At 22.5% G+C, this 27,527-nt stretch overlaps 2 protein-coding genes across 19 annotated transcripts in view; one reads left to right on the top strand and one right to left on the bottom strand.

Annotated features, from left to right (window-relative positions):
- Positions 1-27,527, bottom strand: part of LOC129609873 (casein kinase I) — a 55,336-nt gene that overhangs the window by 1,202 nt on the left and 26,607 nt on the right. For 2 of the 18 annotated variants that reach the window (XM_055522036.1, XM_055522052.1), the window contains exons 4-12: positions 10,546-10,656; positions 10,210-10,358; positions 10,024-10,138; positions 9,640-9,908; positions 8,172-8,342; positions 7,430-7,507; positions 5,641-5,718; positions 4,532-4,606; positions 2,938-3,036 (exon numbers count right to left, since the gene is read on the bottom strand). In XM_055522036.1, coding sequence (XP_055378011.1) covers positions 2,938-3,036; positions 4,532-4,606; positions 5,641-5,718; positions 7,430-7,507; positions 8,172-8,342; positions 9,640-9,908; positions 10,024-10,138; positions 10,210-10,358; positions 10,546-10,656 — 1,145 coding nt within the window. Of the gene's footprint in view, positions 1-466; positions 914-2,937; positions 3,037-4,531; positions 4,607-5,640; positions 5,719-7,429; positions 7,508-8,171; positions 8,343-9,639; positions 9,909-10,023; positions 10,139-10,209; positions 10,362-10,545; positions 10,657-11,756; positions 11,793-27,527 lie in introns of all 18 variants that reach the window. The other 16 variants (XM_055522044.1, XM_055522047.1, XM_055522042.1 and 13 more) reach the window with 12 other exon arrangements.
- On the top strand, positions 16,141-18,143 carry LOC129609875 (phosphate carrier protein, mitochondrial). The gene is made up of 5 exons (XM_055522054.1): positions 16,141-16,289; positions 16,627-16,785; positions 16,898-17,474; positions 17,547-17,734; positions 17,809-18,143. Exons 2-5 carry the CDS (start codon positions 16,635-16,637, stop codon positions 17,964-17,966), a joined length of 1,074 nt encoding a protein of 357 aa, XP_055378029.1. The 5' UTR covers positions 16,141-16,289; positions 16,627-16,634; the 3' UTR covers positions 17,967-18,143.

Genomic DNA, 27,527 nt, shown 5'->3' with positions numbered 1-27,527 from the left:
CAATGAAATTTTAAAATAATTTTTAAATGTTTTACCAAATTTCGTACCCCCATAATATGAGCTTTAAAATGGGCTCTATGAACAATAAAAATATAAAAATAAAGGATTTTATGACTCATAAAAAAACAAACAAAATAATTATATTTTTTTTTCGTAAAAAGTTTGCAATGATTTTTTATAACGATTTCAAAGAATTTACAGATTAAAGTGCTGAAAAATTTTGTAATCTTGTTGAAATTTTGTTTTCTTTAAAAGAATCGAAGACGTGAAATTTCAAATATTTTTGATCATTTATGAAAAATAACATATAAAAAAATATTTTATTTAAAAACAAAAAAAAAAAAATTAAATAAAATAAAAAAAAAAAGTAATACAAAACAGAAATGTAAATAAGGATGCACTTTGAATGCTGTAAAACATGGATGCCTTTTCATTTTTTGATGATTTTTGTTTTATTTTTACTTACATTGGTTCTTTTAATGCTTTTTATATAAAATATAATTTGTTTTTTTAAAATTTTATACTTATATAGGTAAATATTTGTTTTGTTTTTGTTATCTTTGAAAATATTCAAAATATATTTATTAGCTTTATTTTCGCTTCGCACTATGCAATTTTTGTTTTTTTTTTTTTTTACTATTTATACTAAAAATATTCATCTACAAATCATTTTATTATTGAAATATATATATATATATATATAATTTATATATATTTATATGTATTTATTTTGTATTCTGTGTTATATATTAAGAATTAGAATCAAGATTTATGTATCTGATTTTTTGGGGCTATCTAGAATTTCGGTTTGTTCTTTTTTTTCTTTACTTTCTGTTTCAAGTTGCCATCTTCCTGGATCAACAAAATTAGAATCAAAAGGAATATCATCACTATCTGAATCGGGATCTTTTTCCTAAAAAATTAAAATTAACATAATAAAGAATTTATTACTCTCCAATGAATACCAAAAAACTTCGTATCCTTTTTGTTTGTTTTTTTTTTTTTTTTTTGTTTATTTTTATTTTTACTTTCGTTTTGGAAAGGATTTAAGAAAAAGGAAAATAGGTCACCCATACTTTCTTTATTCTATATTAATTTTATTAATTTTTTGTTTTTATTGATTTCGATAAAAGTAATTAATTATAAATTTAATAATTAAATTATCATCTTTTAAGAACAAAATTTTCTATATTTTGATGACAATTGAATAAAAATAATAATTTTGATGGCAATAATTTTAATTTTCACATATTGGAAAAACAAAATATTAATGAAAAAAAAAAGAACATTTAATATATGACTTATTTGAAGCGAACAAATAAATGATTTAAATTATATAAGAAATGAGCAAAGTGTTTGAATTGATTCATAAAATTTCAAGATGATGTTGTAAAGAATATGTTTTAGGAAAAAAATATTACATTTTACAAAAAAAAAAGTAGATATTTAACGAAATTTTAGTAAAAGTTTAAAATTTTTATTTAAAATGTTCGCATGCATAAAATTTACAATAAAAATTAACTTAATTTTCATATTTTAAAGCATGCAAAAATCCTGTTTTTTTTTTTTTTGTTGGTTCATATTAAAACGATATGGTACTTACTTTAAATTGTTCATTTGAATCTTCTTTAAAAATTTCATGCAAATATTTTATGTGCATATGAATCGAAAAGAAAAATATTTTAATTTTTTCAAAATTCTTTCAAAATTATAAAATAAAATTCTTAAATGAATTTCATAATAAATTATTTTGAAATTCTTAATATGGAAAATTTTTTTTCCATTAAAATTATTGAGGAAAAATACGAGCTTATCAATTGAATTAATCAAATAAATTTGAAATCAATCATAAGGAAAAATAAATTCTTGAAATATTGGAAAATGTTCTCATCATTTTTTCATTCAAATTTTAATTCATTCCGTCTTTGCAAAAAATCAACGATTTCACGAAGATCTGAATTAGATTCAATTTAAGATTCGAAAAAATTTAATTATCATATTCAAGAACAAATGCATGTATTTTACAAGATTTAAAATATTTGCAAATTAATTGAAAATTCAATGTTTTAAGAAATTGCAAAGATTGTAAAATATTTTTATATTAATTGGAGAACCATAATTGAAATTAAAATATAAATATTATAAACTAAATCAATGCGTTAAAACTAGCTTCTATGTAAATTTGTGCATGTTAACGATACCTTACGGTTTTTTCTTGGTACGTATAGTAAACATGTTTTGTATGATGAATATAGTTTTAATGAAAAAGAATATTTTCGAGTGCATGGCATTACCATTAAGAAATAAAGAGAAAATTGTACGAATAATGGATTCGTTATCGGAGCTGTTAAAAAAAAATGAATATGTTCATTAAAAAGAAGACTCATTTAACTTTTTTAATAATTAACCTGACGAAAATTTTACACTAAATTTTGATACTTTATTTTTGTAATTTAATATTAAAACTTATTAAAAACTTGATGCTATATAATTTAATGGAAACTGAAACTGCCTTTGTAGTAATTATTTAAAAAGTTGTTCTTAAATATTGAGTCATTAAGTATTTTTCAAGTGAATGTTCTATTCGTCCTATTGTTCATATGTTTCCTATTTTTCGTACTAATTACTAAAATAAAAATTAAGATTGCAATTTATTCTATCTAAGCATGCATGAAAGGGCATGGCATACCTTATTTTAATTTATTTCTAATTTAATTTATTATTAATTTTATTTTTTTATCAGATCTATAAATATTTATTTTAACCAAGTGGGTATTTTTTTTATAACGTAATAAAAATTAAAGAAAATTTTTAAATATCCTGAAAATTTATTGCAGAAATTAAGCCAACTCAAAAAAAAAAAAAAAAAAAAAGCTTTTTCTTTGTGAATAATCCAACAAAAAAAAAAAAAAAGAAAAATTTTTTTATAGTTCTTACCTGTACTGAACCGTGTCTATCTGCTGGTGTAAGATTTCCAAGTGTAGCACCCTGCTTTGGAACATCAGGCCATGCTGACACACCTTGTTTAGTGTTTGCCTTTATTCATAAATTAATTCCATTTTTTTTTTTTGATTTTTTTTTGTTCATTCAAATGTTTGTGTTTTTTTTTTTATTTACAAGTTAGTAAAAATTTTTGGTTTATGGCAAGATCGGCATTAGCACATATGTTGGATGTTTCGTATATGATGAATGTGAGAGATGATAGCAAATTTGAAATTTAAATAAACAAAAAACAATATGAAAATTATTTTTCTATTATTTTAAATTTTAGATTAAACTTTTAAGGCAATTCAATTAAAAAAATCAAATTTTTATTAAACCAAAAAATTCTTATTTTTTTTTTAAGAAACCAAATTTTGTAATGAAGTTAAATCAGAAAATACCCTCTAATTTGGGTTTCTTAATTCACTTATATGCATGCAATACGAAATAGCATACAAAACTTTATAAGAATATAAGCAAATTAATAAATTTTAATTCATTACAAATTTTGGATTTTATGAATAAAATTTAAAAAAAAATGTATAAAAAAATATATTAAGCTTAAGAAAGTGCAGTATAATGGGAAAATTAATAGCGTTTTACTAGCTTTTAAATGATTTGTTCGTAAAGTTTTACTGTTTTTACCTACAATTAGCCGAAATTATACAAATGAAGATGTAATAAATTCTCAGTAAAATTTCAAAACAAAAAAAATTTCAAAATATGATATCATCAGAGAAATAAAAATGTCACTTAGTAAAATAAATTAAATTAATAATTACAATAGACTAAATTTTTAATTCAACTAGCCAATACTGAAATTCATGAATTTTAAGGTGTTCAATTTAAGATTATATATTTTTTTAAATAATTTTAATATTTTAATTAAATACTTAGATCTTTATAATTTTGGGTATTGAAATTTTTTTCTTATATTGTTTTATTTGTTTAAAGCTACATTAAAGTCTGTTTTAAGCGAACTGTTCCACTTCCGAAGCGAGGAAGTAGAAAAAAAATTTTGCTTTCGATTGCATATTTGTGTTGTTTTTTTTTTGTTTGAATGGATGTTATGAATTATCTATAAAAATATCTAATTATGTTAGAAATATAAGAAGCTGAAAAGCTGAATTTTTGTCTTTTTAAATTATTTCACATTTCTATTAATGAGAATTTTATAAAATTTATTATTTAAATTTCCGCATAAATTTAATGAAATTTATGTACGTTACGTTTCAGTTCGCTTCCTGCATTCAGTTAGTATTTTGAATGGATTGATTGATAAAGTGCATTGAAAAAAAATGATAACAAAACAAAAATATTTGGCAAGAAAAGAAAAAAAAAACTAAAAACAAATATTTTTCACATTAATTAAAATCGATTTTATGAATTTAAATATTCCCCTATTTAAAGATGCGTACATAAAACAAATGGTTTTCATTTATACTGGCAATTGTAAAAATTTCCACTTATTGTGAAAACCTAGCAAAAATTTTCTAACATAAATGAAAAGGCACAGTTAGTTATATTGTTTTAACCCTTAATTGCTAACCTTGAAACTTCGTATTTCACTATCAATATATAATTCCTCATCTTCCTCATAAAAATCGTCATCATCAAAATCAGCCTTTTTTTTTTTTAACAATCATTTACAATTACATTTGTTTTTTTTTTTTTTTTGTATTACGCAAAATGTACATAATATAAAAAACAAATTTTAAACAAAATATTCAAAAATTCAAAATTTTTAATTAATAATTAAAAAACAATGAAAAATGTAGCAAAAAATATACCAGTTATTTTTTAATATTTAATTTAATAATTTTCCCTAAAATACAAAAAGCTCAAATTATTTGAGTATATGAAAAACACTGTGTTTGATTTGATAAAATAAAATCAATTAGGTTTAATCTCATATTTGAAGAACAATTTATTATTGCCCAAAAATAATATTCAAAAAATAAAATTTATGTAAGTAAATCACAAATTTACTTACGGAATTTAGAAACATACATTAATTATAATATCTTATAGTCCCATATGAGAGAATTATAGAGTTTTCTAACAATAATTTCGTAAAATAAGAACAATAAAGGATAACACAAAATTTGACGAATCAGGCGAACCTAATATATTGATATCATTGAATACAAATAATTTATAATTTGATAAATGTGAAAAGGAAACTATAATATGAAAACTTCTTTATGTGCTTTACAATTTTACGGATTTCTAGAGAAAATTATTAAATATAAAAAATTTTTATATCAAAGAAATTAAGTCAAAAAATAGAAATTTTTAAACAAAAAAAAATCTCGAATAAATTTTTTTCGTTTTATTAGTATAAGAGTACAGAAATACAACAAGATCTTCTAATTGCAATAACACTGTTTTTATTATTTTGTATTAATTAATAAAATCATAATGGATACAGGGACTAACTAGTTATTGATAAAACTTTAAGTTTAAATTTAATTAAATTAATTTATAGTTGCTAATTTCAATAAAAATTTATTGCGCTGAAAATAATAGTGTATAAAATCGCATTTAATTCAATGCAAAAAAAAAAAAAAAAAAATTAAATTAAAAACTCCAATTTTTGATTTTTGATTGCCAGTGAAGGAAATTAAAAACAAAGTGATATTTATTAATAACATATACCTTAGATGTGGGATGCCGATCCTTATTTGGTGAAATAATGACTTCATGTCCAGTTTGCAGAGATCCTACTGGTGTAGACTACAATCAACACATTGAAGGTAAAATGTAATTAGAAATGAAAAAATAAAAATAAAATTTGGTTATATACAAATAATGCAAAACATTTTTTTTTTTTTTTAGTTTAACATAAAAAAAAAAAAATTATAAACCAAGTTACTATTTAAACATTAAAATTTGTATAGCAATACCATGATTCGGTAATAATGTTATAAATGTTATTAAACAATATTGTATGTATGTACGTATAAAAGTAAAAAAAATTTTAACAAGCAATTTATTTTATCACTAAATTGTTAGATGTAAATTCAAACGGTTTGATTTTCAAAATATTTTTATCGAAATAAAAACCTTAATTACTGCCTTTTTTTAAAAAAAAAAAAAAAAGAAGTGGTTCACATATTCAAATGATGATTTAGTAAACCTTTGTAATATTGTGAGAATAGTTAAAAATACAAGCATGCAATTTTTGGGGGAAAAAAATTATTTAAAATATGGAAAATGTGAGTGAATTGCTTGCCACAATTCACCGAAAGTACTTTATGAATTCATTTTTTTCATTTTTTTTAACGTTGATCTATGGTTCAATAATGTTCTAATTTTTTATTTAATAACAAAATAAATTCAAAGCATTTTTAAAGAAAGTTTAATGAATTTTTTTTTTTGTTTTTGGTCTCTGAATTAAGTACCATAATTCAAAAACGATTGAATAACAGAACGAATATTTCGAATAATACGTTAATCATATTGTAAAATATTAAATAATTGAAATTAAAGTGATGTTTGTGATAAAATTTTACAATTTCATTGAAAATATTTGCAAAAATAAGCTAAGCTATAAACATTTCTATATGTAGGAAAAAAATAATCAATATTAAATTTATTGTATTTAAGAAATTTTTAATGTTTCTTAATGAAATACATATTAGTTTTGCAAACAAAAAAAAAAAAATTGATGTAACCTACCTACCTCTATGAAATTTTTTCGTAATTCAAAAAACAAATATAATTTTAATTTCGAATCATAATGCAATTTTATTTTATTTTTCAAATTATTTTTAGTTTTTTCCATAATCGGATTGTATTTATTTTGTACTTTTAATAAAAGGAAACACATTGTTACAAGGACGAAATATAGTAATTTGAGAAACTATTAAAAAAATATTTGAGAAACTATACATTAACTGAATTTCAGGATGTGACCGTGTATATCTCGCTATTTTACTCGCCAATAACTGTAAATATGAATGACTAACACAATATATATATATATATATATATAATATAATTTTCGAGTGAGAAAATTTTTTTCGTATTACGTATCTCGCTTCTAAAATGTATACAAAATTTAATTCACTTTGTTTTTGGGAGATGATACAGGTTTAGTCGATAATTTGAGAACAAATACAAAAAACTTACATGAAAAAATTATAAATTATATTGGTAAAATGAAATATCCCTTAGAAAAAAGGAGAATTCTGATTTGAAAGTGAATAAAAAATAAAGTAAAAGAACGAGAAAGAATTTTTTTTCAAATCTTACAAAAATATGAATTTTAAATGCAATTCTGCATTTGATTTTTAGAATTTGAATTTTGACAAAAAGATCTTTATATGGCTTTACATAAAATACTCTTGATTTTTTGTGCTAAATGTGATATTTTCAATTTATTAGTGAATTTATGTCGATTATTAGCAATACAATTTTACATTAAAATCAACTTAAAAATCACCTTATCAGATTTGTTTTTAGCACGATGAGAAGGAGGTGCGTTTTTAAGTATTCTCATCCGTTCAAGTTGGTCTTTATTCTTTTGTATTTTTTTTTTTTAATTTCGTTAAAAATCAATCAATTAAAATTATAATAAAAAAGTATTTTCGCATGCAAGTGTAAAAAAAATCCAAAAAAAAAAAAAAAGAAAACAAAACAAACAAATGAAAGAAAATTAAGCAATTTTAGAGTAAAATATATGAAATCAAATAATATGATAAATGTAAATATTTTTGTTATTGTTTTTCAAATCATTTTATATTAAAATCATTAAAATTTAGAAAAAACAAAAGTAAAATTAAAACAAAATTATTGTTTCTTTATAGTTTTTTAATTTTTTCCATTATATTTATATGTATGTTTTAAGTATGTGCTCCAATTTTCCTGTTTCCTTACATTTTCTTTTTAATTTTCAAAACTATTTGTTTATCAATATTATTCTCGTAACATTATTATTGAGTTATTAATTCCATTTCGTGTTTTTTAAAGTTTTCAAAATTCAAATATTTCATTTTCAATCTTAAGTTTAGTATAATAGAAATTATGTGTTTTAAAAATATTGTCATTCAAGTTTTAATTATATGGTTTTAGAAAATTTATAAGAAAATTTTATAATATTTTTATATATACATATAATATATGTATTTTTAAAGTGTATATATATATATACATATAGATATATATATAATTGTATATATATTTACCATAGTTTTTCCCGTCCAATCGAATTCTCCATCATCGATGTATCCTTTTCGATCAAATAAGTCTTGAAACAGTCTTCTAAGAAAATCATAATCAGGTGTTTCAAAAAAATCTAGTCTTCTAACGTATCTTAAATATGTGGAAAACTCTTCGGGATGACCTTCACATAAAACCTAAAATTTTAAATTGATTTTTAAACATAATATAAACAATAATATAATAATAATATATATACAATTATATAATAATAAAAATTTATAATAAAATACATATATATAATAATTTTGTTAATACCGAAAAATTATTTTCTTAAATTATTTTATACCATAATACTTAATGCTTAAATAAACATATTCTATTAGATTACAATTATCAGAGAAAAGCTTAAAATAAAAAAAAATTCGGAATGAAATAATATAATTTTCAACATATAGAAGTATTTTTGTTTTATTTGATGGCCAAATAAATTAAAATAAGTTTGTAAATTTGCTTAAAATACAACTAGAAAATTTGATTAAAAAAAAGCAAAAGCAAAAATACAAATTAATCGAAATATTCGAGTTATAATCTTTATAAAATTACCGAATAGAATATGTTATCTAGCAATGGTTAAATTAAACATGTTTCAGAAAATTTCAAGCTTTTATAAACAGAAGAAAAATTACTTTGGTTCTAATATATACAATTAAAATAATAAATTGTATAATTTATTTAATTATTTTAGACTATTAAACTTAATAATGTAAAATTAAAAATCCTTTTACAATCTAAATTTAGCAATTGTGATATTTTTAAATTTAAAGTTGTTATATTTAATTTTGATTTCATTCTCAACTATTCTATTAGTTTTTTGAATATTTAGCAACTTTGCCATATTTAATAAAATTTATATTTATATTTAAATAATTTTTACAAAATTTATAATTAACTTTAAATAAATTATAATTTTTTCTTATTACATAAAATTTCCTATGTACTTAAAAGTGAAAGAATATTAAAATTCAAATAAAAAGAAAAATTTAACGTGTAAAAAGAAACATAAACTTGAAATGTAATTCCAACAAGAATAAGAATTTAAACTTTAAATATTTTTATTACAGTTTACAAGACCTTGACTTTACTTTTTCAAATTCTTAAATAAATTTTAATACAAAATTAAAAAATTAAATAATTAATTTTAATTCATGAAAATTTGTACATAAAAATGTTACATAATTATGTATGTATATAATTTATCATTTTGAAAAATTTTCAATATCCATTTTTTAAATTGAAAGGATATTTGTACATCTATGTTTATCGCAATTCAAAATTATTAAAATTAAATAAAAATATTGGACCACAAAAGAATTTTATTCAATTGAAAAAGTGAAATTTTCGTACATGAAATTTTCTTAATTAATTTCGGTTGTTTTTTTTTATTAGAATAATTTTAACGATTTTAAATTAAAAATAATTTATTTTTTTAACCTCAATAGGTGTTGCTCTTTTGGTATCGCCAATTTTTTGATATCTCTCTTTGAGAGTATCTGCTTTTAAACCTTGCCATGGTAATGATCCTCTAAGAAAATACATAAACATATGACCTAATGCTTCTAAATCATCTCTACGAGACTGTTCTCTCCCCATGTGTGTATTTATCGACATGTAGCGTGCTGTACCTGTTAATGACTTATGCTCTCTATATGGTATATGTTTGTTAGTATCTAAATCAATGTATTCTTTTGCCAAACCAAAATCTAAAATAATATAAAAATTATTAATTATTAAAAATTAAAAACTATAAAATTATAAATATGTAACAAATATACATACATATGTATATATCATTTACACATTCTCTTATTTACATACCAATAATATGAATAACTTTTTCACGTTTTGTAGATGCCCGCCCAATCAAGAAATTTTCTGGTTTAACATCTCTGTATATTAAATGGCGACTATGCACATATTCAATCCGGTGGAGCTATAGGAAATAAGGAAAAAAAATATTTGAAATTTATAAGGAAATTTTATTTTTAATATAATTATACTTACTAATTGTACTGCAATTAGAAGAACAGTCTTTAATGTGAAACGCCTTTCACATGAATCGAATAGATCTTCTAATGATGGGCCAAGCAATTCCATTACAAGAGCATTATATTTTCCACAAGGACCAAAATAATAAACTTCTGGTACCCCTTCTACTGTCCAAAGATAATTTATTTTCAAAAAAAAAAAAAAAAATAAAAAATTAACAAAACTTAGTTACAATGGTTGAGAGAAATTGCAAAGAGTAAGGATATTAATTGTTTTTGTGAAATTGAATTTTTTTTTGTTCATTATTAATTCGAATTTGATAAGAATTGTTTTATAAAACTGAAACCTTACCATGAGCGCCAAGTAGCTTATAAAACCTGTATTCCAGATGCAGTTGAGGAGCCTTAGATTTCATGGGTTCCATTTTAATAGCTACGTGCTCATTGTTATAAAGATTTTTTCCTAAAAAACAATAAAAACAAAAATATCGATAAGAAAATTTGAAAAATATATAAAAATTAAATAAGTACTCGTACTAAACATACACAAATAATTTATATTTTATGATAGATTTGGAAAAATAAATTTATAAATCTGTACCCCGAAATTGTCCTAAGAGATTTAGAACTTTTAATACACAAAATGTTTGAATAAAAACTTTCAATTCTTATTATGAGACATGAGTTTACATTCTAATCTATAAACCAAGATTATAGTGAAGTTAAGAAATAAAGCATAAGAAGAATATGTAAAATTTTTGTTCGAGGCTATGAAGAAAGCTTACATGCATTCTCAACTCAGAATTTCGTTTATTCAAAAAACTAATTCCGAAGGCATACATTAACTCAAATTCAGGCCGAATCAATTCATTTGAAAATTATATTCATTTTTAAATTGATCGTTATCAAATTATTTCTCAAAATAATTGATTTTTGTATAAACATAAGTACCATAACTTGACTATAACTTTTTTTTTTTAATTTTTGATAATATAGGTATTCTTTTTGAGTCAAAGGTTGTAAAATATTAAAATACACTTTTTTTAATCCAACAAACAATAAGTTCACTTTTTATAAATTTCAGCATTTATAAAAACTTGTTGATATTTTAGGTTTTTTATATTGGTATAGCATTTTCTTACCTATGCAATTCCATATTGCAAGAAGGTAACAAGTACAAAAAGTTCAAACATTCTTTAATATTGTCTAGAAAATTGTTACATAATTCTTAAACTGACATCATTTATGCAATATTTTAAGTAAAATAATAAAAGTATTAAGAAACTAAGAAAAAAAAGTTATGTGTGCCTATATGAATAAATTTTATAAAATGAAAAAATTATATAGGGGCGATTGGAAACGAAAAATGTTAACAGAAAAAATAATTTTAAAATCTGATTTTCGTACATTTCCAAATTTTTTAAGCAATAATGTGTATAGGGATGAGACACATAAATAATTTGAGATTCATGATCAAATTTTAAATGAAATTAATAATCTCACAACAGAAAGAAGTCCTTTTTGTTAATTAATTACAATTCACTCTAAACATATTTTACATACCTCGATTCCCTCCACTAAAATAACATAATCGACGACCTATCAATTTACAATAAAAAAAATATAAAAAATAATAAAATGAAAATAAAAAAAAAAAAATTAAATAAAATTCATAATTTTTTTTTTAAATGTAAAAAAAAAAAGGTTTTCTCCTTCTGAACACAAACAAATGCAAAAAAAAAAAAAACAAGAAAAAATAAAAATAAGTTTGTAATTGGAATAAGAAAATTTTGGCAAAAATCTGGTTTGCGCTGTTGTTGACATTATAGAATTATTTGTTTTGTTTTTGTTCCAAAAAGATTCCCGTAAATATAATGCACTTGTTGCACCCCATCAGCTCCTTTTGAAGAATACACGAACAATATATTTAATTACGTCATTATAGAAATATATGTAACGTATATGTATGTAAATTGCGATATCATAAACTATACAATACTATAATATACATACATTTCAAATATATAATAGATTATTTATACGTAGACTTAGGTAATACATGTTATAATGCTATAATGAATGGCATAAAAATAATTTCGGCACAGATAAAAAAATATAATGATGAGAAAAGTTGCATGAAAATTGGTATTATTCTAGCAATTTATATACAAGAACACAAGATATACTTATATGATTCTGCAAGTAGAGTCTAATTTATAGAAATATTATATTTTCTTTTTATATTTCAATCAAATTTTTATTGTTATAATGATTTTTTACTCATAATATACTCGTATATCAATGAATATTGGATTATAATTATTAATTAATAGCATTATCTATTATTTTATGTATAAATAATAATTCAATATAACGGAAAATTGAATCGTGGTTATATAAAAAGTCGGAAAATTTAATTTTCGAATTTTAGATTATTAAAGAAATTTGACAAATAATTAATTAAGTACTTATAAATTTGGGCAAATCACACTATGTTCTAATTCTTATATAGATAATTGAAAATAAAAAAATATATTTAAATATCAATATAGGTGTGTATATATGTACATTTTAAAATTTTATAAGAAAGAATTTTTATATTACATAGTAGAAGGATTTTTGATAACTCAGTTCTAACTTAGGTCGATGAATTCAAACTGCTAAATTTGAAAAAAGAGTATACTTGAAAATAACAGTGTTCCTTTTAAATGAATTTTTGCGATTTTTTGTATTTACTGCAAAAATATTATAAATAAATAAGAAGAAAAGCATAAGAGAAAAATGTTATATATTAAAAAGTATTATGTTATAACAATTCAAAATTAAAATATTTAGTTTCTGAAGATATTTCGAAAGATATGTGTGAAAAGGCTTTTAGGAATTACTTTTGAATTTTCAGTGCATGAATTATTGAAAATCCCCTAGTATTCAAATATCATTTTCTTTAAGCACTTCCTATTATTCTAGGTATTTGATTTTTGGAATAATATTGCTGTTCTTAGGTATATAATAAAGCCTCTGTTGTTTAACAGAGACCATTCACTAAACAACAAAAATGAAAATAAATTTGTATAATTCGTTTGTCTATACTAATGAATTCAAACAAAGTTTAAAAGTGAAAGTGTATATAAAATGAAATAAAATAATGGCATAAGTAACTATGTACAAATAAATGTTGTTTATTTAGGTCAAGGTTTGATAATGCATTTTTGCATACATATATATATATACTTAGTGAAAAATTGTTTTATTTTATTTGTTTGTGATTGATGTAAAGCAAAAAAAAAAAAAATAACAAAATTTATTTTTCATATTTCTGTTATAATTCTAAATTTGCATTTATTATGTAATCTTTTATACTATGGTTAACGATATAATAGAATAAGTATAAAAGATTAATGTAAACTTACAAACAAACAAATATTTCTAAGAAATTTTAAGAAAATGGAGTTCAGTATAGGGATCTGATAATATTCAGTCTTGTTCAGCATCTAGTAGATATATCTAGAGTACTATTACAATATTTACTATACTTTTTCCATTTCCTTTAATTTTTTATTTTACAAGCAACTGTTTTTAAAGATGCTTGTAATTTCGGACGCTTTTTGTGACATAGAATACCAAATTTGTGACCTCATTTGCTTTTATTTTACATGCTTCTAGTACAATAAGGCTGATGATAATTTATGTAGAAAGCTACTAAATAAAAGCAAATAATTGAAATAAGTTTTTTTTTGCTAAAACATTTTAGAAGTTCAGCATAATCTCATTGAATTTTAGAAATTTTGGATCTTAATTTATATATGTACATATATGCAATAATTGTTTGACATAACTCAAAATTAGCATATTTGAGAAAAACGAATTTTAAGGTGTTAGAGTTAATATATTTTTCTCGTTATAGCATTATCTTACATTTTATTGTAAACAACAATTTTCAAGCTATAGAGAAATTTTGTTCATGCACAAAAAAAAAAATGTTTTAAGCGCTTATCTCTGTTTAAATAGCTGAGAAATCGTATATTTCATGTTATGTTGATGTTGCGCTTCTTGCTGTTACTTCTTGGCAACACTAGGAAATTCATCGAAAATGTTTCCCCTCATAATTAAACAATAATTAAATCTATGGTTATACATATTAAATAACATAGTTAAAATACGGTGCTATATAAGTACAAGATTACAAAACTTAATGATTAAATCATCTTTTTTTTTTTATATAATACATAAATAAAAAATAAAAAAAAAAAAAAAAAAAAAAAAAATCGCATAAAATCATATTAAAGAAAAAAAAGTTATTTTTAAACAACCGAAATGTTAAACAAAACTTTTATATTGTATAAAAACAGAAATAGTCCGAAAATTATAATGCTTTTCTGTACCAAATCGTATAAGAGAATAAATTTATATTATACAAATATATTGGAGAAAGCGTATAAATGTATGTATGTATGAATATGTTTAAATAATATGTACATACATATATTGAAGCCTAAAAGTCTATATCTAAAAAAAGAATAATAAAAATCAAGTTACTAATTGCTTACTGATAGTTTGTATTACAAACATTTCTACACACATAAATCTACATACACATGTACATGCATATTATGTATATACATATTATATTAATTTCAATGACCTTATAGAATACGCACATGGGCACATGTTAATTTCAAACGCGATTGTAAAATGATTCCTTTTTTGATTAAAAATAAACGTTTATCGTTTGCTGTGTTGATTTTATTTATTTAATAACAAAAATAATAATAATATTTTGCAAATATAAATTATAAGCCGGTGTCAAAGAATTTTGCAAAAAATAAAAAAAAAAATTTTTTTTTTTTTTAACATTAACCTATAAAACTTGTGCGTCATTTTTGAGACGGCGTCGTAACACTAGATTTTCGAATTATTCACATTTCTCTTATAGGAATGAATAATGATGATAGAAAACAGATGCAATGTGGATTCGTAAGTATTGACTAAAATAAAGCTTTTCTTTTTTTTAATAATATGTTTACAAATAAACAGTGTGGTGACCATTCAATAAGGTTATATTTAGCTGTAAATTTTTATATGATAAATAAATCCTTAATATGAAAATTTGTAGTTTAGTTTTTACTTATGCAAATTAAATTGCATTAACACACTGCTCCCAATGATTTCTGATCATATATTTCAAATTGGATCAGAATTGGAACAATTTTAAACATTTCATATTTGTTGATTTGCTTACAGATCTAACTATCTACTGCATTTAATTATCTACTGTAATTTAAGTGAAGTGACAACATTTTTTATAAGCTTTTAAATACATAAAAATACGCATGTAACATTTCATTATAAAATTCAAATTAAATATTTTTTTATTTTTTTTTCCTTTATTAAAACTGTTATACAAACTTATTCACGATCATATATGAATGTGTCTCAATTTTTATTAAATAATATTTTATACAATACTGTTATCAAAAATAGTTCTGAATTTAAATTAAAAAAAAAAATGTAATCAAAACTAAAATATAACAAGATTACAAGATTGAAACGAATACCCGATTTTGGTATTGAAATAGGTTATCTATGTACATATACATATATGGATAGTATTTTTGTATTTACCATTTAGAATTGAATTTAATCTTCATAGCCGAAATAATTTGTTAAGAATTATTTTATATTGGTTGACTTTCTTTAAACATTCATAATCAAAGAAAATAAATTCATATAGTATATAACAATTTCAAATATCTTTTCATTGTTCTTAATGTTGTTAACAATTAGTGAACATTTTGACATTCATTGTTATAATAAACGTGTGGTTTCCTTCGCAAACATATAAGATTGCGCAAGAATATAAGATTTTCTGATGCACGCGAATTAATAAGAATAAAAATAAAACAAAATAGTAGTATTTCCGAACTACACAAAATCGAAATTGTTATACATCGTATAAAAAAAAGCTTCTCACTGAAAGAGCAGAGCATTTAGAATTATTTTTGTATTAGGTAGTGCCCAATATACCTTTATTAGATAAGCACCATAGAAATAAATTTGAAAAAAAAATTTTTTTTTGAAAAATAAAATTTTTCATATGTAAGTTGTATAATAATTATACTAGATAATTGGCATCTTTAAATTGTTTATAAATAATAAAAAATTGATTTTAATAGTAAATTTTTATTATAAAGTAAATTTTGAGTAATAATTTTTGAAGCTTTTATGGAGTTGCACATGTTATTAAGATTTCTTTGCAATAAAAAATTTCAGAGTTAATGACATATGAAAGAAAATTTTCTTATAGGTTATGTAATGATTCGCCTTGAAAGTTTGAAAAAAAAATATAAAAATTTTGAACAAATGCCAATTTAAAAGAACTAAAATTAAATAACGTATTATGTTTTTTTTTTATTTGTTTTATTCCAATTTCAAGAGAACAAAATGTCATTAAGTTCACTATTTGAGGCCGCACAAAATTCTCCATTCAAAAGTCCTATCACTACAGCACGTTGTGAATCGAATACTACAGAGATTCAAAGTAATAATGAGCAACAAACTCGCGTAATTGCAGCTGCTGCAACACCCGAAGGGGGTAAGTTTTATTTAATGTGTTTAATGTAAATATAACAGTTATGTACTTAATAGAAAAAATTCAAAAAAAATATGTATAATTTATATAATTTTATATGTAATTACTTTTATAGATTCATGCGAATTCGGTTCCATGAAATACTTTGCTTTATGTGGTCTTGGTGGTATTATTTCATGTGGTACAACACATACAATGGTTGTACCACTTGACTTGGTCAAATGTAGATTACAAGTCGATCCAGGAAAATATAAAACCCTTGTAAATGGTTTCAAAGTAACTTTAGCCGAAGATGGCGTTAAAGGTTTATCAAAGGGTTGGGCACCAACTTTCATTGGTTATTCAATGCAAGGTTTATGTAAATTTGGTCTATATGAAGTATTCAAAGTAATTTATTCTGATGCAATTGGAGAAGAAAATTCCTATTTGTACAGAACTTCATTATATTTGGCTGCATCTGCTTCAGCTGAATTTTTCGCTGATATCGCATTATCACCAATGGAAGCCGCAAAAGTAAAAATTCAAACTACACCAGGTTTTGCTAATACATTGCGTGAAGCTTTACCAAAAATGACATCACAAGAAGGTATTTCTGCTTTCTATAAAGGTTTAGTACCATTGTGGATGAGACAAATCCCATATACAATGATGAAGTTTGCATGCTTTGAAAGAACTTTGGAACTTCTTTACAAGTTAGTATACTTTTATTTATATATGAGAAAATTTGTTTCTAATAAATTTAATATTTTGCATCTTGATTTTAGATATGTTGTACCAAAACCAAGAGCTGAATGTACTAAAGGTGAACAATTGATCGTTACATTTGCTGCCGGTTATATTGCTGGTGTATTTTGTGCTGTTGTATCTCATCCAGCTGATACAGTTGTATCAAAATTAAATCAAGCTAAAGGAGCTTCAGCGTTTGAAGTAGCTAAATCATTAGGCTGGTCAGGTAAATAACCTTTACAAAAATTTGTATAATTTTTTTGTAAATAATTCATTAATGCTTTAATAATTTTTTTTTAGGATTATGGGGAGGTTTAGGTCCAAGAATTATTATGATTGGTACTTTAACTGCCGCACAATGGTTTATTTATGATGCTGTTAAGGTATTCTTTAGAATGCCAAGACCACCACCACCAGAAATGCCAGAATCACTCAAAAGAAAAATGGGTCTTGCATAATTCATTCGCGTATATAATAATTAAAGCATAAATAAGTAATAGAATTTATTCTAAGATACAAAAATGAGATTTTTAATTTAATTCCTATACAGAATAACAAAACAAAATGAAAATAATAGATGAAACTGAAATTTTCGATTCTAATAAATGAAATTTTTCAAAAAAAAAAAAAAATAACAGAAAATATGGTGTATATAAATATCAGTATATCAAATAAATGGTATTAAAAATCGTAAACTGTTGAATTATTAATTTAAAACACCAATTGGATAATTAAAAGAAAAAAAAGAAATAATTCAAAAAATCACAATGTAATCTATTTTTAAATGATAATGAAAAGTGAAATAGAAATTTGGCATTTCAAAATGTAGTGCAAAAAAAAAATAAGATTCCAAACGCGCAAACTTGGTTACGCAAATAATATTAGAGGACAAACATTACGTAAAAATTAGAAGAAATTTAAAATAGAAAGTGGGTGAATAAAAACAAATTCTAGAATCAGAATTTTTAATACAAAATTTTAATTAATTAATTATTTTAAAATTATGTGGTATACAGGGAATAGATTTTTGTAAATAATTAGTAAAATAATTCAAAAAAATATTTATTTGTAAATGGAAAAAAAAATTAATTTTTTAAAAATCTAAAAATTGTTTATGCAATCAATTTATTAAATTACAAGTAAAATTTTATATAAAACAAAAGAGTATAGGGGAAAAAAAGGATAGACAAATGTTTTTTCGTTAGAGTTTACTCTTTTCATAGCATTAGTAAATTGTCAAACTTAAATGTCATTTTTAATAAAAATCAAAATATATTTAAAGGTTTTTTTGCTTGCCAAAATAATTTTACGAATTAGTAAACAAACACTGAGCGCAAATTCAAAATGACATTTAATTAATTTTGTACAAGTATAGAAAGTTCATTGGCATAACAGTCTAATTATTAAATTTTGATTGATTAATTTGGTTATTTTGATTTCAATTCTATTAAAAATTTAATACAAATTTTTAAAACATTCTGTTATATTTATAAATGTAATGTATATCAATATTTTAAAATAATTGACATTAAAATTTTGTAGGAGAAATTCGTACTTATTACATTTTTTTTAAAAAATATTGAAAAAAGTATTAGGAATTCCAAAAATAAATAACTGAGTTTGCATCATTTTTTCTTAAGAATTTTCTTATTCTTCAGATCTGTTTACTTAATTGTAATTGAGAAAAATAATTTTACAGAATTTTACAAAATTTTTTTGAACAGAATTCAGAACAATTTGATATAAAACCAATATTTTTCAATCAATGGTAAATAAACATTACAATTCTCGTCAAAAACTTATTCTTATTTTTAAATAAAAATACGTTTTACAAAATATTTTGTCCCCTCACATTTTACAAACAGAATTTCTATAGTCCGAGAGAAGTTTTCTGAATGACTTTTATTGAATACGCTCTAATCTTTTTTGGTTTACAGAAAAATTTAACATTATCTGCGCTTTTATTTAGATTTTAGTTAAATTGAGCACAAATTCAAAATATTTTCTACAATTAAAACTAAACTCATCATTTATTTAATTTTTAATTAAAATTGAAACACTCATTTCAACTTTCATGTGATCTTTTTCAAAATTTGAATTAGTTTAAAAAAAAATATAAATTTTCATTTCGAAAAACTGTTGTTCACAACAATATTTCCCCATTTTACTTGTATGTCACACATTAAAAGTTTACTTGTGTCTAAATTTCCTTACATTATATTAAAAATAACAAGTCTAGAAATCTGTCTTATAAAATTCTAGTTTTCCCCAACTTTTCGATGTATTAAGTAATAAAATTACATTAAAATAAATTTGACACTATCTATAAAATTATTTACTTTTGCACTGATAAATACTCGTAATGTATGAAGGATATATCGATGTACTTGCACAAACGACAAAATTCGATAAGATTAACATGAATATTAAGTAAATAAAAGTTAAGTGGTATGAAGGTTCAATAAAAAAAAAACATTGTTTACCTTTGAAAATTTCGTAATATTTAGTAATTTGAAAACATTAGCAAAATAAAATATTAAAGTAGTACAAAAATAATTGTTCATGTTGCAATTAAATGGGAGACGAAGAGATAAATTTTTATGAATTGATTTACTCCAGAAAATATTTTTTTAATTATGGGAATTTTCATGAATTTGGTCATCGATCATAAAAAATTAAGTTTTTCAATTATACGAGGAAAAAAAGGAAATTTTTTTGTGTGAAGCAAATCGGAAGAATAGAAATTAAAATTAATAAACGATCAATAGTGGTTTATAAACCTTATTATAAAGTGGAAAACTAAGCAGGTTTTACAACAAATTAAAAATTCATGCTACTAAAATAATGTTTTATTTTCAATTTTAAAAAAATGAAAGTCAATTTAAAGCATTTCTTGCAAACTCCAAAATTTTTGCTTCAAAATCAAAATTATTATCTATATTTAGAATTCTTTTAATTTTTATGGAATTTCCTCAAAAAATCTATAGGAATGCGGTTACCTGTCAAGCTATGAGAATATCAACGTTCATTTCAAAAATAAATTAGTAATTTTTATACACGAGCTTCAGTTGCACATTTAACATTCTTGTGTATTATACAAAAACAAAATTGATTTTATTCCCACGTTTTCAGTGTATAAAACAATCTTATTGAATTTATTGAAATTAAAATTAATTTGAATTATTTTCATACAAATTAATAAATTTGTACATACATATATACGTGTACACATGTTTTGTATACATTATTTAAATTACGTTTTTTGTCATATTTCCAAGAATATTATAAAAAAGTGAGTTTGTGTTTACCACAAATTAAAAATTCTACAGAATTGCTAATTATATTTAAATCCTGAAAAAAACGTGGAACATATATAATTCCTCTAGACATTATTATAGAAATTAAATATTATCTTGAGTTCGTTTAACAGCTTTTTGGCATTAGTAAAAGATTAATTCCTTTACGCTAAAATTTTCTTTCCCTCATGATTTCAATTTTCGGAAAATTTCCAAACGGAAGCAATAAATATTTTTCTATAAGTATCAGAAAACAAAAGTTGAAAGCAAAAAAAAATCAGCTTGGACATAGATCTCAAAACTTAATTCTGATAAAGAGCTTATTACTACGTTATCTAATTCAATCTACATTAAAAGCGAGTTTCTAATCACCGAAGTATCTGATCTATCGTTACTTCGGAATTATATTACTAGAATAATTGATTGGTTGAAAATTCTGTTCAGACAGCCGGATATTGAGTGAAAATCCACCTTAATGCTTCTCTTATTTGCGATTACTCCTAAATGTATGCAATAAAATATTTTTATATAAAATATTATGTATGTACATCATGTACATAATAATAATAACATCTCGTATGGAAGCAATTTTTCTAATATCTAAAAGAATAGCTTCTGATAACTTTTAATAAGTTTTAATGAGTTTCAAGCAGTATTATAGATTTTGCAATTGAAATCATAAAAAAATCCTCAATATACAATAAAAGAATTTTGCATTCTTCTCATTTTATCCAACTCCCTATACATAGTTTAATACCTTTGCGCTATAAACCATATTAGAAAAATAGTTATAAGTTAAAGCAAATATAAATTTTGTATGAAATTCTAAAATTCTAAATATAGAAAAAATATCATTAAACATTCTCAAAAACTTTCACTTTCTATTTTTCATTTATATATACTTAAATAGTTTACTAATGCTTTTGTCACGTACTGTTATTGTCGAATATTTTTTAGCTAATACAATTTTGATATAATTAACTTGAAATATTACCTATTTACTATTTATTTATAGATTTTTATGGATATATAATCCATGTATCTATTACAAACACACATACACATATATATACAAAAGTTAACAGGTTTCTTATAAATGAAAATCAATAATTCGCACCAATATTAATGAACTTGTTGCGTTATTGGTAACAAAAAAAAAAAAACAAAAAACACGTTTTATAATTCTGAAAAATTATTGCACGTGTTCATTCCTTTTTAGCATTACGAATAAAATAATAATGTTCATTTTAGTTTTTTTATATAAAATTTTAGAATGTTTAAAGTTAATAGTTGGATTCTGTAAATTGCAGACGCAACCTACAAGATTCATGACTTCAATTTCACTCCAAACAATCGGGAAGCATGTAGCAATTTAACACAAATATGCATGTGCGCAAAATGCATATTAATCTTAGGTCCATTCGTCTAACAGTCAACGTAGATTTGTTTATAAAAATTTTACACTATTAGAGGCAGAAAAACTTGAATTTCATGCACAAATAGACCTTCTCGAGAAGTCTGTTTCCCTAGAAACCTAGTTTATAGTTATTTTTACCTCATTCATCCTAATAAACTGCAAAATGTTAATGTTTAAATAGGGTCCTGGTAAGCAGTTTCCATATAATCTCTTCTCGAAATTAACAAAGTTTAAATTTCCCTTATTTTTCTAAATTCGGAATTTATTTTAAAATTTCTATGAAAATAAAAAAGTAGCAATAAAATTCCTCAAAATCAAAATATATAATTATTTTTCTTGACTCCAACATTGAAATTAACACATGAGTCCGACAATATTATTTATTTCTTTTTTTTTTTTTTTTTGCATCATCCTAAAGGTATGCAAACATAAATTGTGTAATTATTCTGCTATTTTTTTTTCGTTTGTGGCAAGAAACTTTTTTTAGACATTTTTGGTGATTAAAGCTATGAAGGACAAAGGAAGCTTTGAACAGAAACTTTTATATAACTTTATAAGTACACAATAGATTTTTTTTTGGAAAGTAAGGTTACTGTAAGTAAGATGTTTTGGTTTCTGTTACCTCTAAATACTATTTCTAACGCCTTTATTGTTAAATTTTAGGCAGAGAATATTTATTCGAAATCACCACAAAGGCGAATCGGGCGAATCTCAAATTAAATTATTTTAACTTAATCAAAATAGAATTTACGCTAATGTTCACAAATACGAAACGTTTCTTAAATATTTATGTATGCAAATAGTGTAAAACATAATAACATATTAGAATCATTTACGTAATCGTGTAAAAAAATTCTAAACTTTTGAAATATCTCATATGCAAAATTAAGAAAATTTTATTTTCAAGACACTTTCGAATTAACTTTCGGCAAAATCTTAATCTCTAATCTTAAACTCATTATGGGTTTCTGTTATAGGACCTAAATATATGTGATCGGCTATTTACAAATTCTGTTGGTAGTCTTCTAATTCTATTTCTTCAAACAAAGATTTTTTTAACTCTAGTAACAATTATCTAATCTGCTTTTTGGATTTATTTTAATATTACGAAAAAAATTAAGAAATTTCTCGAATGTTCCCTTCTCCGAAAAATCAGAAAACAAATTTAGCGAAAATTTATTGATTTTTTCTTTTTTTGTTTTTTGTAAAGTTCTTTGAAATACAATTTCTCTTCTTCTTTATTATCTACAAACATACATATGTATGTACAGTTTAAAACAGTAAACTTGAAAATTTTTAAACTTTTATTATCTATTTCCTATAATAGATTTTATGAGAAAAAACATCGAACTCTAATGTAAACAATTTTTAAGAGAAAAAAAAAAGTAAAAGAAAAAATTTCTTTGCTTTTTTTAATGAAACATAATTAATTAAATATTTGGCAAGCCTTTTCCTATTTTTTTTTCTTCTTTTTTTTTTTTTATTTATTGCATATGATTTTATCAATATCCAATTCTTTTGAACCTTTTGAACTCATTGAAGAATTTTGGCATTACAATTGTGACCTCTTTAATTGTATCTCATTCAATTCGATTGACCCTTCTCCCGATTCACAAATATATCATTCATGTTCATACATTCATACAATATGTGAATTATGTATGTACATACTTATACATATAAATATGTTTGTATAATAAAAGAACTTTTAAAAAAATTTATTCATATACAAGTAAATACAAGTTCAGTTTTATAAGAATTTTATGTGGTCTAATTTAAAAATTTTGAAGGTACTATATAAATTACTTTTAGTTCCTAATTATCTCTAATAATACCGCTGGAAAATATTATAAACATACATCATATACACGCATGTAAAATAATAATAAAATAATAAGCAAAAAAAAAAAAATATGATGACTCTTTCAACACCAAATAACGAATTATATTTACTTATATTATAAAATTTCAACAAATGCATGTATAGATATAAAAGAGATATGGATATAAATATATATATACTAAAATTTTATATTCATATACAAACATCTATAAATCGCAATATAGATATGTGAATAATAAACTTGTATGTACAAAAAGCTCGTATATAAGCTCGGTATGTTACCTAAAATCGATTATTGATTTGTTTAGGTCATTTATTCATACTAAAAATGTACAAGTACAAGTATATAAGATACAAAAAAAAAACATACATACGAACATTTTATAATATTTTATTGTACATAAGATATAAATGTGTATGTATAAATATGTATGTACCATATAGAACATATATCCTCTTATATCATTGAAAAAAATAATAAAAAAAAAGAAATAGAAGAAGGAAAACCTTCGCTAAAGATTTGTTGTAGTTAAAAAAGAATTATTCGAAAAAATTGAAAAGTAAAGAAAAAGAAGGAAGAAAAACAATGAAAATTATAGTTAGTCATGCTAGCTATAGGTTAGCTTAATGAAAAATAATAACAATTTTGAACACTTATACATACATTTTATTACTAGATTAAATAAACGCGGATAAGCATTTTGTATAAGTTTATCTTCTAATATTGTTTCTCAAATTATTAAAGAAAATTATTTAATTGCACACGTGCTTTTCAAGGATAAAGGAATATGATATACATATGTATGTATGCGATATACAATCTTTAAAGGTGCAAATTTTATTTCAAAAATCATCGTAGACTATAAATTTACAAAGAGGAATCAATTTAAATCAATTTTCTAGAAACATCGTTCAGCAAATTTACAACAATATTTAAAAGAAATTGAAAGCTGATTAGATTCATTCTGTTTGTCCGTTTGCGGGTTTGTTTATATAATTTCATAGAAAGCTAAAATTTAATGTAAACAAATAAATTTTGGCAAGAAACCTTTTTATACAGAACAAACTTTTTATCTACTTTCAAGCCTTGCAAAGTAACGATCTCCTTAAGGCCCTAAAATGATATTAAAGACATGAAAATAGCAACTTACTTACTTCCAGTACGAAAATAACATAGGCAATAAACAATGAACTATTAAGAGAACAATGTGAATAGATAATATGCAAATACACAGTAAAAAAGATGTACTGTATATACGTAATGATCCTTAGAAAATATTTTTCATAGAGGTACGAGTATAACAGAGTTGACACGATCCATGCTTGTTTACAAATGATTTCAATTGGAAATGTGTTGATTTATTTTAATGCGAATTTATTTTAGGTTTTTTCTTAATTCTATAATCTACCAAGAGAATTTCGAGCGTTTTAGTTTAAAGCAGAGCTCCGCATGTAAATGTAACGCTTCCATACAATATATATTCATTCTTCCTGTTCAAGTTTTATATTTCCAATTATAGTTTCTTTTTTATATTTTGTGTAAAAGTGATTCTAACTGATTAATTCTGATACTGATAATAGTGATCCTTACTGATTAATATGAAAATAGAATATATGCCGATGTTGCTTCGGTACTACATACAATTTATGGTTTTTTTTAGAAAGTGGGGTTATTCAAAAATTCAATAACTATCATTCTATTATTATTTGAATTATCCGAATGAAAATATTTAAATTTGCAAATAGATTAATAGAAAATTCTAAGAATTTTATAAAAAACTGCAGAGTTGTGAAAACCCTCAAGTTATTTATTCTTGTGAATCAAATAGAATTTAATAAAACCATCTGAAAAGATTTTGCATACCAATTTTTCCTTTTAATAAATTTCATGATGACAGTAAATGTTATTTAAAACTCAACAGATTTTCAGTGGCATTTAGTAGATTTTTGTACAGCTATACGCCAAAAGTTAATTAAATTCAAGTCAATATTATGCAAATATCCAAATGGATTTTTAAGCATTATAAAAGAAAAAAATGAAAAAGAAAAAAGTTTTTCAGATGACTAAATTTTATTACAAAAATTTATAAATTTTTTTTTTGTATATTTTTTTATTTATTATACACACAATTTTTAATTATTATTAAATAGGAAAATTGTTTATTGAAGTGTTTCAATAAATTTTACGTAGAAAAAATCATTTACCTTCAATAATATAGAGAATTCTTTAAGTAAACATTAAAAAATAATTGTGTATTGTAGTTATACATATATAAATGTATGTATGTATGTATTCCATACAAACAAATTTTTTATGTTTGCGTATATGTCAATGAATATACTTATGTAGTACATAAGATATTTATGCATTTGTTACACTTTAAATAAATATAAAGAGGTTGCCAATATGTTCTACTACATTATGTACATACATATATATATATATATTATGTATTTGTACATTTTCTACATTGTTTACGGACATTTCATTCAATTTGAAGTCATTGAGCTTTTTATGTCTTATCTCTTATTAATCTGTCTTTTAATAAGCCAACGAAAAAAAAATCAAAAAAAAAACAAAATTGAAGAGTTGCTATGAGTATAAAAAAAAGGTGTAAATTTTTATTTTAGATCAATAGGCTATAATTTTTATATGGTTACAGTCGATGTATACTTTTGTTTAAATGGAAAATTTCATGCAAAAAAAAAATTTTAGTCAAAAGTTATTAAATTAGAAATATTTTTACTAAGATAATTTTTATAATAGAAAAATTTTATTGCAATTGATAAAAATTCGTTTCCAAATGAAGTTAGAAAATATTGGGTTACCTGCTTTATTAATAGGCAAGAATTCAAAAATCTAAACGTTTAAAGTTGAATACCATGACTCCGAAAATGTAATCTGATACTTAATACCTTAAGACCTTTTTTTTTTTAATTAAAACAAAATTAGACGCGAAATATTTTAGGCGTTGTTATCAGAAAAATCAATAAAGGGAAAAAATCGGGCACTCAAGGATATTTAATAAATAGTATGTTTAGAACTCAAAATACGGAAAATCAGACAAATTTGGCTAATTTGTTTTTATTAATTTAGTTTCCACTCAGAAGTTTTGTTAAAATATAAATTAAATTGTACAAAAGTGTATATGTATATGTAAAAGCTAGTTATTGTCTTTTAACAAAAAATAAAAATGGCAATCCTTATTGGATTAACATAAAAATAAAAATTAGTGGAAAATTGAAAAGATTTCGATATAAGTTATCGGTGATTGAAGATTGAAGAAGAAACTCTATGGGAAATTGAAAGAAATTGATACCCCGAAGATATTCGAATTTGTCAGAAGGATAGGTCTTGAGAGAATACTTTGTACAATGCTTTCTAGCATGAGAGATGAAAAGAATAGATCCATCTCTATATTAACCAAGTGTCTAACATATTCAGAAATTATCAAAATCAGCA

Source organism: Condylostylus longicornis, unplaced genomic scaffold, assembly GCF_029603195.1.
Source record: "Condylostylus longicornis isolate FDR11 unplaced genomic scaffold, ASM2960319v2 ptg000040l, whole genome shotgun sequence".
Classification (NCBI taxonomy): domain Eukaryota; kingdom Metazoa; phylum Arthropoda; class Insecta; order Diptera; family Dolichopodidae; genus Condylostylus; species Condylostylus longicornis.
Note: the sequence above shows the minus strand (reverse complement) of the source record. Positions and strands in the feature narration are given on the sequence as shown.

Bases quoted from the DNA above. Each gene is read 5' to 3' on its own strand.
- LOC129609875 (XM_055522054.1), top strand. From the start codon at position 16,635: ATGTCATTAAGTTCACTATTTGAGGCCGCACAAAATTCTCCATTCAAA. The intron at 16,786-16,897 runs GTAAGTTTTATT...TTACTTTTATAG, and splicing joins TGCTGCAACACCCGAAGGGG to ATTCATGCGAATTCGGTTCC. The intron at 17,475-17,546 runs GTTAGTATACTT...TCTTGATTTTAG, and splicing joins ACTTTGGAACTTCTTTACAA to ATATGTTGTACCAAAACCAA.